The 13,418-nt window shown below is 37.7% G+C and overlaps 1 protein-coding gene across 3 annotated transcripts in view; it reads left to right on the forward strand.

The window, feature by feature from the left end:
• The window catches only part of NKAIN2 (sodium/potassium transporting ATPase interacting 2), a 542,224-nt gene that overhangs the window by 233,932 nt on the left and 294,874 nt on the right, over window positions 1-13,418 (forward strand). For all 3 annotated transcript variants that reach the window (XR_007202130.1, XR_007202131.1, XM_048296515.1), the window contains exon 2: window positions 3,932-4,069. Coding sequence is in view for 1 of the 3 variants with exons in the window: in XM_048296515.1 (XP_048152472.1) it covers window positions 3,932-4,069 (138 nt within the window). In the remaining 2 variants the exon portion in view is untranslated. The remainder of the gene's footprint in view (window positions 1-3,931; window positions 4,070-13,418) is intronic.

The raw sequence follows: 13,418 nt of genomic DNA on the forward strand, positions 1-13,418 counted from the left end.
ATCCCTCTCCAGGCTTCTTGTAAGCCCTCCTTGGTACTGGGAGGCTGCTATAAGGCCTCCCTGAAGCCTTCTCTTCTCCAGGCTGAGGAGTCCCAGCTCTCTCAGCCTGTCTTCATAGGAGAGATGTTCCAGCCTTGTGACCACCTTAGTGGCCTTAGCGGACTTGTTCCAGCCAGTCGACGTCCTTCTTGTACTGAGGACCCTAGAGCTGGATGCAGCACTCCAGGTGGGGTCTCAGCAAAGCAGAATAGAAGGACAGAATCCTCTCCCTCGCCCTATAGGCCATGCTGGTTTTGATGCAGCCCAGGATGTGGTTGGCTTTCTGGGCTGCAAGTGCACATTGCCAGCTCATGTTTTGCTTCTTGTCCACAAACAACTCCAAGTATGTCTACCCTGGGCTGCTCTCAATTTGTTCTCTGCTCAGCCTGTGTTTGGGTTTGGGATTGCCCGAATCCAGGTGGAGGACCTTGCACTTGGCCTTGTTGAACTTTGTGAGGTTCACACAAATGGACCTCTCAAGCCTGTCAAGATCCATCAGGATGATGTTCCTTCCCTCCAACATGCCAACTGCACCACACAGGTTGGTGTTGTCAGCAAACTTGCTGAAGGTGCACGAAATCCCACTGTCCGTGTCAATAACAAAGACGTTAAAAAGTGCCAATACCAATACCGACCCCTGACAAAGAAAAAAGAGAATTCCTTGAATTTAAAGTTTAATAATTCTTTGTTAGTTCTTGCCTTTCTCTGTGTAATGTCCTTGAAACATCATTAAACATTTGAAGGTAGTAGGTATGATTTGAAGAAGTGCAGTTGTTTAACGAGAAATTTTGAAGTAAAGGAATAAAATGCTTTTAAAATCAGATCTATATTTTCCTATGTAAGAAAATTCCTTATGATTCTGACATCTGTGGAAGAGGAGGAAGCTACATAATACTATTTTTAATAGTTTTTGTCACTACTTTGTCCTACTTTCCACTTTTCTCCTTTTAGAAACACAGACTAAATGATATATTTTTTTAAAGTAACTCATGTAGGAAGTCTATATTATATTTATGTTTGTGGATTAGTTTTATTTTCTCTCCACCTTCATCTCTTTGGGAAGTGGGAATAAAGATCTAGTTCTGTCCTGTAATTTGCATTTGATAAATCCACCATGCACCTTGCCATGTTACTCTGATCTTCTAAGGAAGAGCTACATTTCCACAGCATATCATCTGTGCATACCCTACCAGAATGCTGCCATTTCGCATATCCAGCAGTCCCCACACGCAGCTGACTCCTTGAAGTGATGTGAGAAAATCTAATAGCAAGTCTGCTGTGGCAAATGAGAGACAGATATACAGGGACAGAAGGGGTGCACCCTTGTCAGTGTTTACCACTGCCTTGCATTCCCTGCTTTCTGGTAGATGTACTCACCAGAAGTTCAATGTGACCACAAAATCTGAGGGAGGGGTTGCTTGGTACTGGAGAAATTGCTAGTAATGGGAAAAAATGAAAAAGTACATTGGTGTGTGTGAAAAGGAAAGGTTCTCGCAGAATAACCATTTATCCAATGCACCATAAACAGGTTTTGATGGAACTGTATCTTTCACCAAGACAAGCAAAACAAAACATGTAGATGCATGACAGTTTCCTTTTAGACTAAAAGTTGTGGCAGGGATATGGGGTTTTCTACTTTTTATACAATTGACTAGCATGCTGCAATTTTCCTCTGTAATTGGCATACTTAACTGGATGACCTCCTGCTGTTTGAATGATTTGCATCTTCCCAAGTATTGTTTTTTGCTTGCTGAATCTCTGCTGTTACTAAACTAGAAGCATGTACAGTCTAGACTCTTTTTGCAACTGCTTTGCTATCCTCATTTACTCTTTGTTTATCTGATGAAAATAAGAGCTCTGTGCTCAGAGTGAGCATTTTCCATTTGTTACCTTTTTAACAGCATTTAAAGTGTAACAGGTTTTTTTGCTGATACACCTAATAGACTTCACACTGACCTACATAATACTGCTTCATGCCACATGTTGGCCTTTTTTTTTAATATAGATGTCTGTGTCTGTGGTCAAGGAAATATTTCTTAATGCTAAACTTAGAAGCACAGGCAATCTGAATTTTCATGAAGTTCCTAATACAGCTTCCTTTTATTTCTTCATCCTATTGTCACCATTAGACATGTCTTGGGATTCTGGGAACTCTTCTGTGGTGTTCCTATGCTAGAGAGAGTTGTAGGATAGCACAGATCAGTTCAGAAGGATTTTGGATAATGTAGGAACAGAATCTCTTTCAATAAATATGTAAAATAAAATGGTAGTCAAAATACTAACGCTGGTTATAAGTAGGATGCATTGTGTGAAAGAGGTCTTTGTTGAAGAAAGAAATTCAATGTTTGACATGAAACCTGAACACTCAAATTTGAAATTACATGGCTGACAAAATTTCCCAGGATTATTTTGACAGTCTCCATCTCAGAGTCCAACAAGTATCAGTACGTAGCATATAATTAACAGCCTTTTTACATTTGCAATGCTGATGTAAATGTAGGCTGTCTTTTAATGAAAAGTTTTCTTACTTAATTTCAAAAAGAAAGTTTTGGTGTGATAGTGGACTGTGGCATGAAAATTGAAAAATTCTCCCACAGCTATATCATGCAAGAACAGTAGTTAATTACTCATTTAGTACTTGATCTCAAAAAGTGTTATTTTTTAAATGAACAGAGTGGTGGCACACCAACCTAATTTAGTTCATCCACAGCATAACATAAACTCAATAAATAATCACCTGTTATTTAATTAAACTTAATCAAGAAACAACCTGCTCTTTTTCTCTTTCTCTTCCTTTCTTTCTGTTTCTTTTCTTTTCTTTTCTTTTCTTTTCTTTTCTTTTCTTTTCTTTTCTTTTTTTTCTTTCTGTGTCTGGTGTTCATGTTGCTGTTATTTTAAGTATTATTAATAACAATTATAATTATTTTTTATTTTTATTTTATTTTTATTATTCACATTTTCATGAAGTTCATCAATTCACCATTCCAGTTAGTGAAATTGTTGAAATGCTGTCAGAGAAGCTCCTTGATCTGCCTAAATTCACTTCACCATTACATTGCCTTCTAATAGTAACGTAATATTTTTGTCAAAATATGCTATTATACCTATGGGTCAGGCTACAGTACTGTATTTTTACATAATGTCCAAACACCAGTTAAGGGACACCTGCTATTGGAATTATGAAATTATTTCTACTGATACTGTTAGAAAGGTGGTTTTTCTAACATCTGATCTATCTGTTTGGAATGGTATTGCTTATAAACAGTAATAATCAGCCTGGGATTGTTCCTCAACTGATTTTTAAAATTATTTATCTAGAGTCTTGGGGGAGCTTATATTTCAGCTGATGTTTGTGACAATGAAAGAAGGTAAACTATAGTCATTATCAGTAGAACCAAGTCAAAGAGTTGCCTGCATTTGGTTACAGGTAAAAGTCCACTGACAGAATAGCTGGGATAGAGAGAAGAGATAAAAATCAAAGTGCAGGGAAATAGTGGAAGTAAAGAGACAGGACTAGGCTAGATAGTATTGTGAATGGAAACAATGTAGCTGAGAAAATGTCATAAGCCTATCACATATTTTCAGCATTGATGCCCTAAAACATTATAGCATTTGCTGCTGTATATAACAAAGTGATTTGTCTTTCTTCTCCTGCAAACATACCATTCTAGTGAACACTTTTGTATCTTGGTAGAATATAACTCAGTAACCAATGAGAAGTGCAGCTTTCATTAAAACAAGAAGTTGAAACATTTCAAACTCATCTCATTGTACTGCTGACAAGTGGTTTTTTAACTCAGAGCAATTGCCTTGGGTATGGGAAGGGGAAATACCCTCATATGTGTTTTCTGGTTTGTTCTAATCTATTTATGCTTTTGCTTTTTAATCATAGGTTTCTGTGCTCGAGAGGCAGATATTTGACTTCCTTGGTTATCAGTGGGCACCCATCCTCGCAAATTTTATACACATTATTATAGTCATACTTGGCTTATTTGGAACCATCCAGTATAGACCTCGTTACATAACAGGAGTGAGTATTTAATTTTTTGCTTATTTCAATGTGCATGTGAGAAATAAACAAACTGAAAAGAGCTCCAAACTGCATTGCTTATAAAGCCAATAGAAATCTTGGTTTAATTTTCTTCTGTAACATTTTACATTTACTTACTGTGCTTTTGGGACACCTGCAATAATCAACTGGTAACAGTCTACAAAAGTTAAGTCAATATGATCATTAACTGCATGACAATATGAACTTTCAAGTGGAGTCAGGTTAAGGAATTACAATGTCCTCGGTATACGGGGAATTTAGAGCTAGACTAAATGTTACCCATAACTTTCCTAGATACATTGGGCCCCCCCAACAGAGGCATGATTCATTATAGTTACTCATTATTGATAATAACTACTGTTAATAGATAGAGTGCCTATCTGTTATGTATATGCCTCCTAGAAGTTAAAGTCCAACCCGAACGTGAGGTATGATGATATGGTAAGAAATAATGGACTGAGGGCTCCAAAATGAAAATAAGTATTTGAACCTTAATATTTTTAATCCATTTCTTGTCTTATTCATCTACCCCTCATATACAGAATTAGTGTCTGTGCTCTCTGGCACAATGCAGTATTAATTAAATCCTCATTTCATACTCTGGGTTTGTGGAGTTTTTTGCCATTTGTACTTCTACAAAGAAAGAATAACAGCAACTCTGACAGCCATCATTCAGAACACCTCTTTTTGGATTTTCATAACAATATTACTGTCAAAATTGACTATTAACTCACTTAAAGCTTGTATACATTTCAGAGACAGGAATTGAAAAATTTGCCCTATTCATGTAAGATGAAAACAAGGGAATCTTAAAATGATAGGATGGTTTACACTGGAAGTAAGCTTAAAGATCACCTGATTCCAGCCAGATAGGGGCATCTTCCAGTAGACCAGATTGCTTTAAGCCCCATTCCAACCTGGTCTTGAACCCTTCCAGAGATGGGATATCCACAGCTTCTCTGGACTATGTGTCCTAGTGTCTCATGAGCCTCACAGTGAAGAAGTTTTCCTAATATCTAATCTAAAACTACCCTCAGTTTACTCTTTCATTTTAAAACCATTACCCCTTGTCTCTGATAACCCCACTGAATCTGTACCCTCTTCTGCAAAGTCTCTCTCTTAACTGTTCCTTCATATGCCAGCAGTCATTCAGAATACAGACAGATTTTGCTTTTGCCCCCGTGCTACCATCCATATTGCATTACTGTAATGCTAGGAGAAATACATTAACATTTCTGTCTGTGTTTCTATATCTGTGATCTCCTATACACAGAAAATTTGTATCCACATGCGCAATGCCTTTATGCATGCACACAGTTTAATATATTCCAAACCATTTACTATGAACATTGAAAAATATGTTACAAACCTTAAATATTTAGTTTTCCTTCAAGTTACAATGCTGGAGTCATGTGAATGGAGTTTCCTTCTGTTTCTGGTACTTTAACCAGTACAAAGGACTTGAAAATAAAAACTCAAAATTCGGACATCAGTTAAAGAAAAAGGGTTAAATGTTCCATCCCAAGACTATTCTGTGGCATAAAACCAAGCATGAGCATAAAATGCATAGCTGAACTAAACAAAAAGTTAGATTTAAATGATAAGTGCATTGTGAATGGGGAGGAACACCACCCTTATAAATTGAGACCACTCAGATAGGTTTCTGAATTATATGGTTTGTGCAACACTGTTCTAACTAATTTTCACATACATCTTTCTTAAAGCTCACCCCAACTGTGTAGTCCATCTGGCTTTGTGAGTTTGCCTCTCTGCATCCTCTCATTGATTTGAATAGAGCCAATCTAAGATCGAACTGTCTTGCTCAGAGTTTATAAAAGACACCTGGATGTGCCAGTTATCACAGACTACTTGAATAAGAAAACAGTGATAAAAATGTCATCCTTTATTTAGTTGGATCAACAGAGGAGTTCTGTGGCCCAAGGTACAAGAAAGACATGGACCTGTTAGAGCAGGTTCAGAGGAGGGCCATGAAAACAGTCAATGGGGAACATCTGTCTGGAGATAGGCTGAGAGAGCTGGACTTTTTAGCCTGGAGAAGAGAAAGCTCTGGGCAAACCTTATTGTAGCCTTTCAATATATAAAGGGGTCTCCTAAGAAAGATAGAGAAGGTCTTTTTACCAGGGCCTGTAGTGACAGAACAAGGAACAATAGGTTTAAACTGAAAGAAGGTAGGGTTAGATTGAACTTAAGGAAGAAAATATTTACAGTGGGGATAGCATGACACTGAAACAGATCAGCCAGAGAATTTGTGTATGCCCCATTCTTGGAAGTGTTCAAGGCCATGCTGGATAAGACTTTGAGAAACCTAATCTAGAGAAAAATATCCCTGCCCATGGCAGGAGACTAAATGATGTTTAAAGGTCCCTTCCAACCTTATACCTGGTCACATTAAGTCTGGGAGAAAAATATAGATTATTACTAGTACATTACTTAACATGTAATTGCTGATACGCATGTAAGAAAAACAAAGAGAAAAAAGCAATTACCTTATGTCTGAGCTTCTTGCAGCATCATCAGTCTGCCAAACCATTAGGCCCCAGAGAGTACAGCTGAGTTAATCTGTCTTTTTAAAGACTAGACATGGTCAATCGCTCAACACACCTAATGGAATCTACTTAATGCCTTATATGACAAGTAGCCCTGACTCTACCAATTTGGGTTTAGAGTATTTCTATTGTAAACTGAAATTTATTATCTTCCTTTTTTTTTTCCAAATGTTTAAAGTAGTGTATGAAAATGTGCAGCAGTTCATCTGTCATATGTACATACCAGGCTACTATCAAACATGGAATCATGCCATGGGAAATTGTAAAGCCTCTGAGCTACCTTTCTGAATTTTAAAGACAGTAAGACAGTTTCCGTATAGTGAATGATTTGGCCAGAATTTTTGGTGAGAAAACATTTCAGAAGACTGTTTTGCTAAATCTTGTTAAGAGAACTAATTTTCAGATAAAACAGTTATTTATAATAAAAGGATTCTTATGCTTATTATGTTTTAATAAGTGAGTTCTGGCATTAATTCACCTTATTGACATAATTCAGTTTATCTTCCAGATAATGGTTTTATTTAAAATAAGAAAGTGTGTGTACTCAAGCTCAGTACAGAAATTTTTAAAAAAATAAATTTTCACAGAATCACAGAATGGGGTAGGTTAGAAGGGACCACATTGGACCATCTTGTCCAACCTCCTTGCTCAAGCAGGGTCATCCTAGAGCACACGGCATAGGATTGCATCCAGATGGTTCTTGAATATCTCCAGTGGTAGCGACTCTGCAACCTCTCTGGGCAACTTGTTCAAGTGCTCATTCACCTGACCAATAAAGAAGTTCTTTCTCATATTTTACTTCTGCTTTCTTTGTATCTCTTGGGAAAAAAAAATATATATGTAAATCCATTTAATAAAAAGGATGATGAAATTAAATAGAATGGTCATTGTGCAGTCTTGTCAGCCTGCAGGACACAAATTTTTGAGGTCTGTGAAGTGAAAATCCTACCTGAATTTGCTCTCTGTAAAAGGTTTTCTTAGGAAGTACTTTTCCATTCTGAGACAAACCATTCAGTGCTTCAGCTTAATTGTATTTGTGTGATGATTTACTGTGTTGTAACTGAAATGTAGACATTTATTTATAGAAGGAGGCACACAGTCACACAAGTTACTTCTCTGCTCTCACAACTTTCCAGAGAAAATGATAATTTGGGAACATAATCAATATTTTTCTGCATAATAATTTTGAGCTAATGCCCAATAATACTTACAATTAAGTAAATGACCTTGAACATTTTATTAGGGGCTCTGTCTGGTGGCTGTCACAGGAGGCTGTGAATCAAGATACTGGTTCTGTTTCAAACTGTGCCATTGGAAAGACGTTTTGTTGGTTCAAGTTTGTTCAAGCACGCTTAATATTCTTCAGTTTCTTCTTTGATGCAGTAGTTTGTCACTGATAATAATGAATGGGAATGTTTTTTCTGTAGTTCATAGAATCAGAGAATGTGCTGAGTTGGAAGAAACTCATCAGCAACTCATTGAGTTCAACTCCTGGCCCTGCACAAGACACCCCAAAAGTCATATTCTGTGGCTGAGAGCATTGTCCAAACACTTCCTGAACTCAGAGAGAGGCTTGGTGCTGTGACCACTTCACTGGGGAGTCTGTTCCAGTGCCCAACCACCCTGTGGGTGAAAAACCTTTTCCTGATATCCAACCTAAACTTCCAGACCCTTTCCCATCCCCATGTCATTCATTTGGATGTTCTTAATAGCTCAATGTCTCTTTTATCCTGGGGTGCCCAAAACTGTCCCCAGCACCTGAGGTGAGGCCACCCCAGTGCAGAGCAGAGCGGGACAATCCCCTCCCTTGCCCAGCTGGCGATGCTGTGCCTGATGCACCCCAGGACACAGGTGGCCCTCCTGGCTGCCAGGACACTGCTGATTCAGGTTCAACTTGCCATCAACCAGGACCCCCACGTCACTTTCTACAGTGCTGGTCTCCAGCATCTCATTTCCCAGTCTGTACACATATCCAAGGCTGTGCCATCATAGGTGCAGAATCTTGCCCTTGTTAAACTTCATTTGGTTGGTGATTGCCCATCTCTCTAATTTGTCGAGGTCTCTCTGCAGGGCTGTTTTCCATGCCATCAATAGCAACATGAGTTCTCCTTAGCATTTTCCATGATAAGCATTCAATATTGTTAAAATTCTTTTCATTACAGAATTTATACTTAATATTTTGGTTGAGGAATGCTTGCTGTTTGTCAAAGCTCATCTTCTTAAAAAATATTCTTTATTCTGGTCACCATTTCAGTAGTCCTTTCTCAGATCTTGTCAGTGTTTTCTGAAACGTTTCCCTCTTCATAAATACCTGGAACAAGAGGATGTTATTGCAACTTTTTCCCTTAAAAATTCTCGTAAAAGATTACTGACACAATTTGGATGCCAAGGAAGAGTAGAGTTTGGGATTCTTTTTATAGTCTGTCCTTTTGCTACTGACGCTACCTCTTACGAATGACCTTTGTAAACTTGGCTAACTGCTATTTTATTGGAGGATTTTGCTCACTTCTGGGAGATGCTGTGAAAAATCAGTAGGGATGTAAGTAGAAGACTGCCCTTTGGACTTTGAACAACATGTGCTGAAAGGGATTTTGATTCACAGGGAGGTATGCTGTTTAATAGAGTGCTTTTGCTGCTGTTGTGTTAAAAGATTAGACTTTAGTGTGTTGTGTGGATTCGAATGTACTTTAATTTATATTTAAAAGGACAGGCTCAGCATTTTACTTCTGTGAGTGAATCTAGCCTGCTTTAGGGCAGGGATGGGAAAGTTTGTGAACAGCCAGCTGGTCAGTGTCATAGCACTAATCCACATTTTGAGTCTGATGCCTAACATACATACAGAACTTGATCAAACAAAAGCTTAAGTATTCCAGTGTTCAAAAAGTAATTATTTCTTTATGCTTATCCATTAGTTTTTTTGGTGGAGTATTAAATACAACATTAAAACAAATGGTCTTGTTTTTTACCTGATAATCGATTCAGAAAGTTAGTCTAGGATATGATGACCCTGGGCTTTTGACCTCTCCTTTTAGATATATTTTGATAACTTGCAAGAGATCTCAATGGATTTCAAATTCTTAAACCCTGGGTATTCAGCTAAGCCTTATGTAAATATGTTCAAGAATCACTTCCAGCCCAATATTATACAGAGTGCATCTGTCTTGCCTGTATGGAAATAGATGAAAGAAGATAGTCCACACTAAATTTCTCTGCATTTTCTGCCCTTTTTTGGCTCTTGATTTTAAAATTTTCAAATTATTTAGGATAGAGTATTTTTTTTCCCTGTAAATTGTCTGATTGAAATTTGACTACTTTCGTCTGCTCTCTTCACTGGGACTTATTTAGGTGTGAGGCATTGAGATACAAATAGTTAATCTAAAGGAAATTATGAAAAGGATGGTTCTTTAAAAAGTGTAAAATATTCTTTCAAGATTAAAGAGTACCCAGACAGTTAACCTGCCAGCCCTAGGAATGAACAATGGAAAAAACCCCACAAAACCCCTGCTGACCAGAGAACTATCAAGACATAAAAAGGAAGTGATCCCAGATAAGAGATCCTTATTCTCTGATTCCTCTAAGTTTTGTGTAGGACATTACTTTCTCAAAAGTTCCATGCTGTCAGTTCTAAAGAGCAAAACAGAAACTGCCAGACACCAAGAGGCTTTTTAAAAAGCAGATATTTTAAAAACACAATAGACTCTTCTCACTTATTTGAGCATGAAATCTATTAGGTTTGTAGAGCCACTGATTTCTGAAAATTAATTTGATATATTTTCAGAAAATATGGTGAAAGACGCTCTGGAAAAGACTGCAGGACAGGACTTACTTCAACAGTTCTGCATGGAGTTCTGTTTTCTTTCAGACTGAGGTGTATTTTTATTACTTTTCAGAGTGTTTTTTAAGTTTTCCATTATAAAAAAAAGTCCTTTTAAAGACACTTAGCTAATACTGTTTTTTAAAGTGATTAAAATGTTGATTATTAGAAGATGAAAGGTTATAATTTGCATCATATAATTAAGTGCAGCTTTGGTTCCCAGGAAATTTTATGCAGAACCTGTTCAGTGCAGGAAAATGACTGATACTTTTAATTTAAATCCACACTTATTAGTCTCATGACAGATTTGACTGGTGTAGAATTCAGCTACATTCATCCTTTGCTGGTGCTTTTATACACTTTCAATGAATTGTATTCACATTTTAAAAGTAGCCATTCAAAATGGCTCTCCCTCTCCCATTCCACAGAAAAGGAACATACATGGTCTTTCAGGGAGTCACCACTGAGGATTACAGTTCCATGTAGAACTGAAAATAACGTATAATGAATATTGTATTTTATTTGTATTCAAACCAGAGAGCTCACCCTGGAAAGTTGAAAACATGAAATTCCTCTACATTTCATTTGTTTATTTAGAATAGATCCTCTGTTTTGTCACTATAATAATGAGTGGGTTTTATTCTACAGTGGGGTTTGTGCTTTGGTTTTTTGTTTGGTTGTTTTTTCTCTTTATAGGATCTAGCAACTCTTTCTGTTACAATAATGTCTAATTGGCACTTTGTAGTTGAAATACTATAAAGAGCATGGAGAATGAATGACTTAGCTGATGAAGTCTTTAAACAGATACATAGAGGAAGAGATTAGAGATAAAATCTGTGGGGTTTTCTACCACTACCTAAACTGCAGTGGAAAGCATTAAAATTCTTTTAAGCACCCAATAGCCCTGGCCAGCTAGAGATAATTAAAAATCAAGCAAGGATAAGGTAATGTTTCCACTGCTCTGGGATGACATCTGTAGTTCAGTGCTAAGTATTTCTCTTTATCTAGCATAATCAGGCTTCTTTGTATTTCCCAGAATTACTCCTATACTTGTTACTGTGGATTTTCACATTGTTTATTTAGTACTTTTTTCTAGCTGGTATATAAAAAATATGCTGACATTTGCTTGTCTAAGAGGTTATAGCTCTATCTTTTTATCTTGTATGTGTTTTTAGCAGGCGTTTATGGAGTTCTCTGTCCACCTCAGAGCTTTTAATGTTTCTGTCCTTGTGTCATGCTACTGGAGTAGGGAAGTATTCCCCCACAATGCTTTAAAATGTGGGAACTGAAACACTGAAAGTCTGGGATATTTTCTCAGAGGAAAGGCTGTGACAGATCATCATGTGAATCCTTTTTTCTCAAGTTACAAGGCATTGTTTTATCCAATGCATCCAGCAAACATAGGGATGCTGCAAACTGTCTATAAAGCCTAGGAATAAAGACTGGAATCACAGCTATCTAACAGTGTGGAATACTTCTGTAAGAAAAAAATAATAAAAGTCTTTGGACAGTATCTCTCTGTCTCAGCTGTCAGCCGTGCCCATACAGCCACTCACTCACTCACTCCCCTCTGCTGGGATGGGGCAGAGAATTGAAGGGGTAGAATTGAGAAAACTCACAGGATGTGATAAAGACAGTTTAATAGATAAAACAAAATCTGCACATGCAAGCAAAGTAAAGCAATTAATTCATTTGCTGCTTCCCATGGACAGGCAGGAGCTCAGCCATTCCCAGGAAAGCAAGGCTCCATCATGCCTAACAATTATTTGGGAAGACAAACGCCATCACTCCAAACATCCCCCTCTTCCTCTCTCTTCCCCCACTTTATATACTGAGCATGATGTCAGATGGTATGGAATATTCCAGGGGTCAGTTGGGGTCAGGTGTCCTGACCATGTCCCCTCCCAACTTCTTGTACACCCCCAGCCTTCCTGCTGGTGGGATGGGGTCAGAAACAGAAAAGGCCTTGACGGGCTGCAAGCACTGCTCAGCAACACCAAAAACATCTTTATATTATGAGCACTGTTTTCAGCACCAACCCAAAACATAGCTCCATACCAGCTGCTCTGAAGAACACTCTGTCCCTGACAAAGCTGGTGCATTCTTTTAATAAGGGAAAGATTTGCTGATGCCTGAATGTGGCTTTGTGATAACTCTTTTGTCAGACCCAGTGACTGTTGCAATGGCATCCATTGTTGCGCTCCTTCCAAGAGATTAATGTATTTTAATTAACAGCTTATAGCACAATGAAATCTACGTTAGAAAAGAACAGGAAACATTGACTTGAGTCCAAATTACCTGTTCAAATCTTGCACTCCTCTGTCGCACTTCTCTCCTTTGCAACTGTCTACTGGCTCAGGGCTTGTTGTGGAGCACCATCCCAGAACAACATCTCTGCTGCTGCTCCTCTTTCTATTCCAGTTCCTTTTGTACTTCTGTCTATGTCTCCCTCTATTCTCTTCACCTTGATTCAGTTGCTAATCTCTGCATGTATGTTTGAAATGGCATTGTACTGCGTGGAACTAAAATGAAGTTGTAGCTTTAAATTAAATAAAGTCTGAGCAGCACTACTTACTTGTACTGAAACCAAATTCTTCTTCTTGCTAACTGATTAAGATTTATGCAATCTTAGTAATTTGAGGGAAGCTGACTTTAGTCATAGTTGTCTTACATCTCTGCACAGGATGATCTGACAGTACCTGGAGTCCATCCTCATATTTTTTTCAAGAGGTCTTTTTCTAGGAAATGTGGCTGATTCTTTTTTGTGAGCTTCATTGTCACCCTGAGGTTATGCTACAAGAAAAGTGCATTGAGAATCACACAAAGCTATACTACCCTATTCATTTACAAATCCTCGTTTCCAATTCTGAGAGATGATGGAGATGCTTTTCTTCAGTTATATTCCAAATGTGGCCTTCTTTTTTTTTCCAACCTGAACAAGAACCTA

The sequence above is a fragment of the Corvus hawaiiensis genome, chromosome 3, assembly GCF_020740725.1.
Source record: "Corvus hawaiiensis isolate bCorHaw1 chromosome 3, bCorHaw1.pri.cur, whole genome shotgun sequence".
In the NCBI taxonomy this organism is placed as follows: domain Eukaryota; kingdom Metazoa; phylum Chordata; class Aves; order Passeriformes; family Corvidae; genus Corvus; species Corvus hawaiiensis.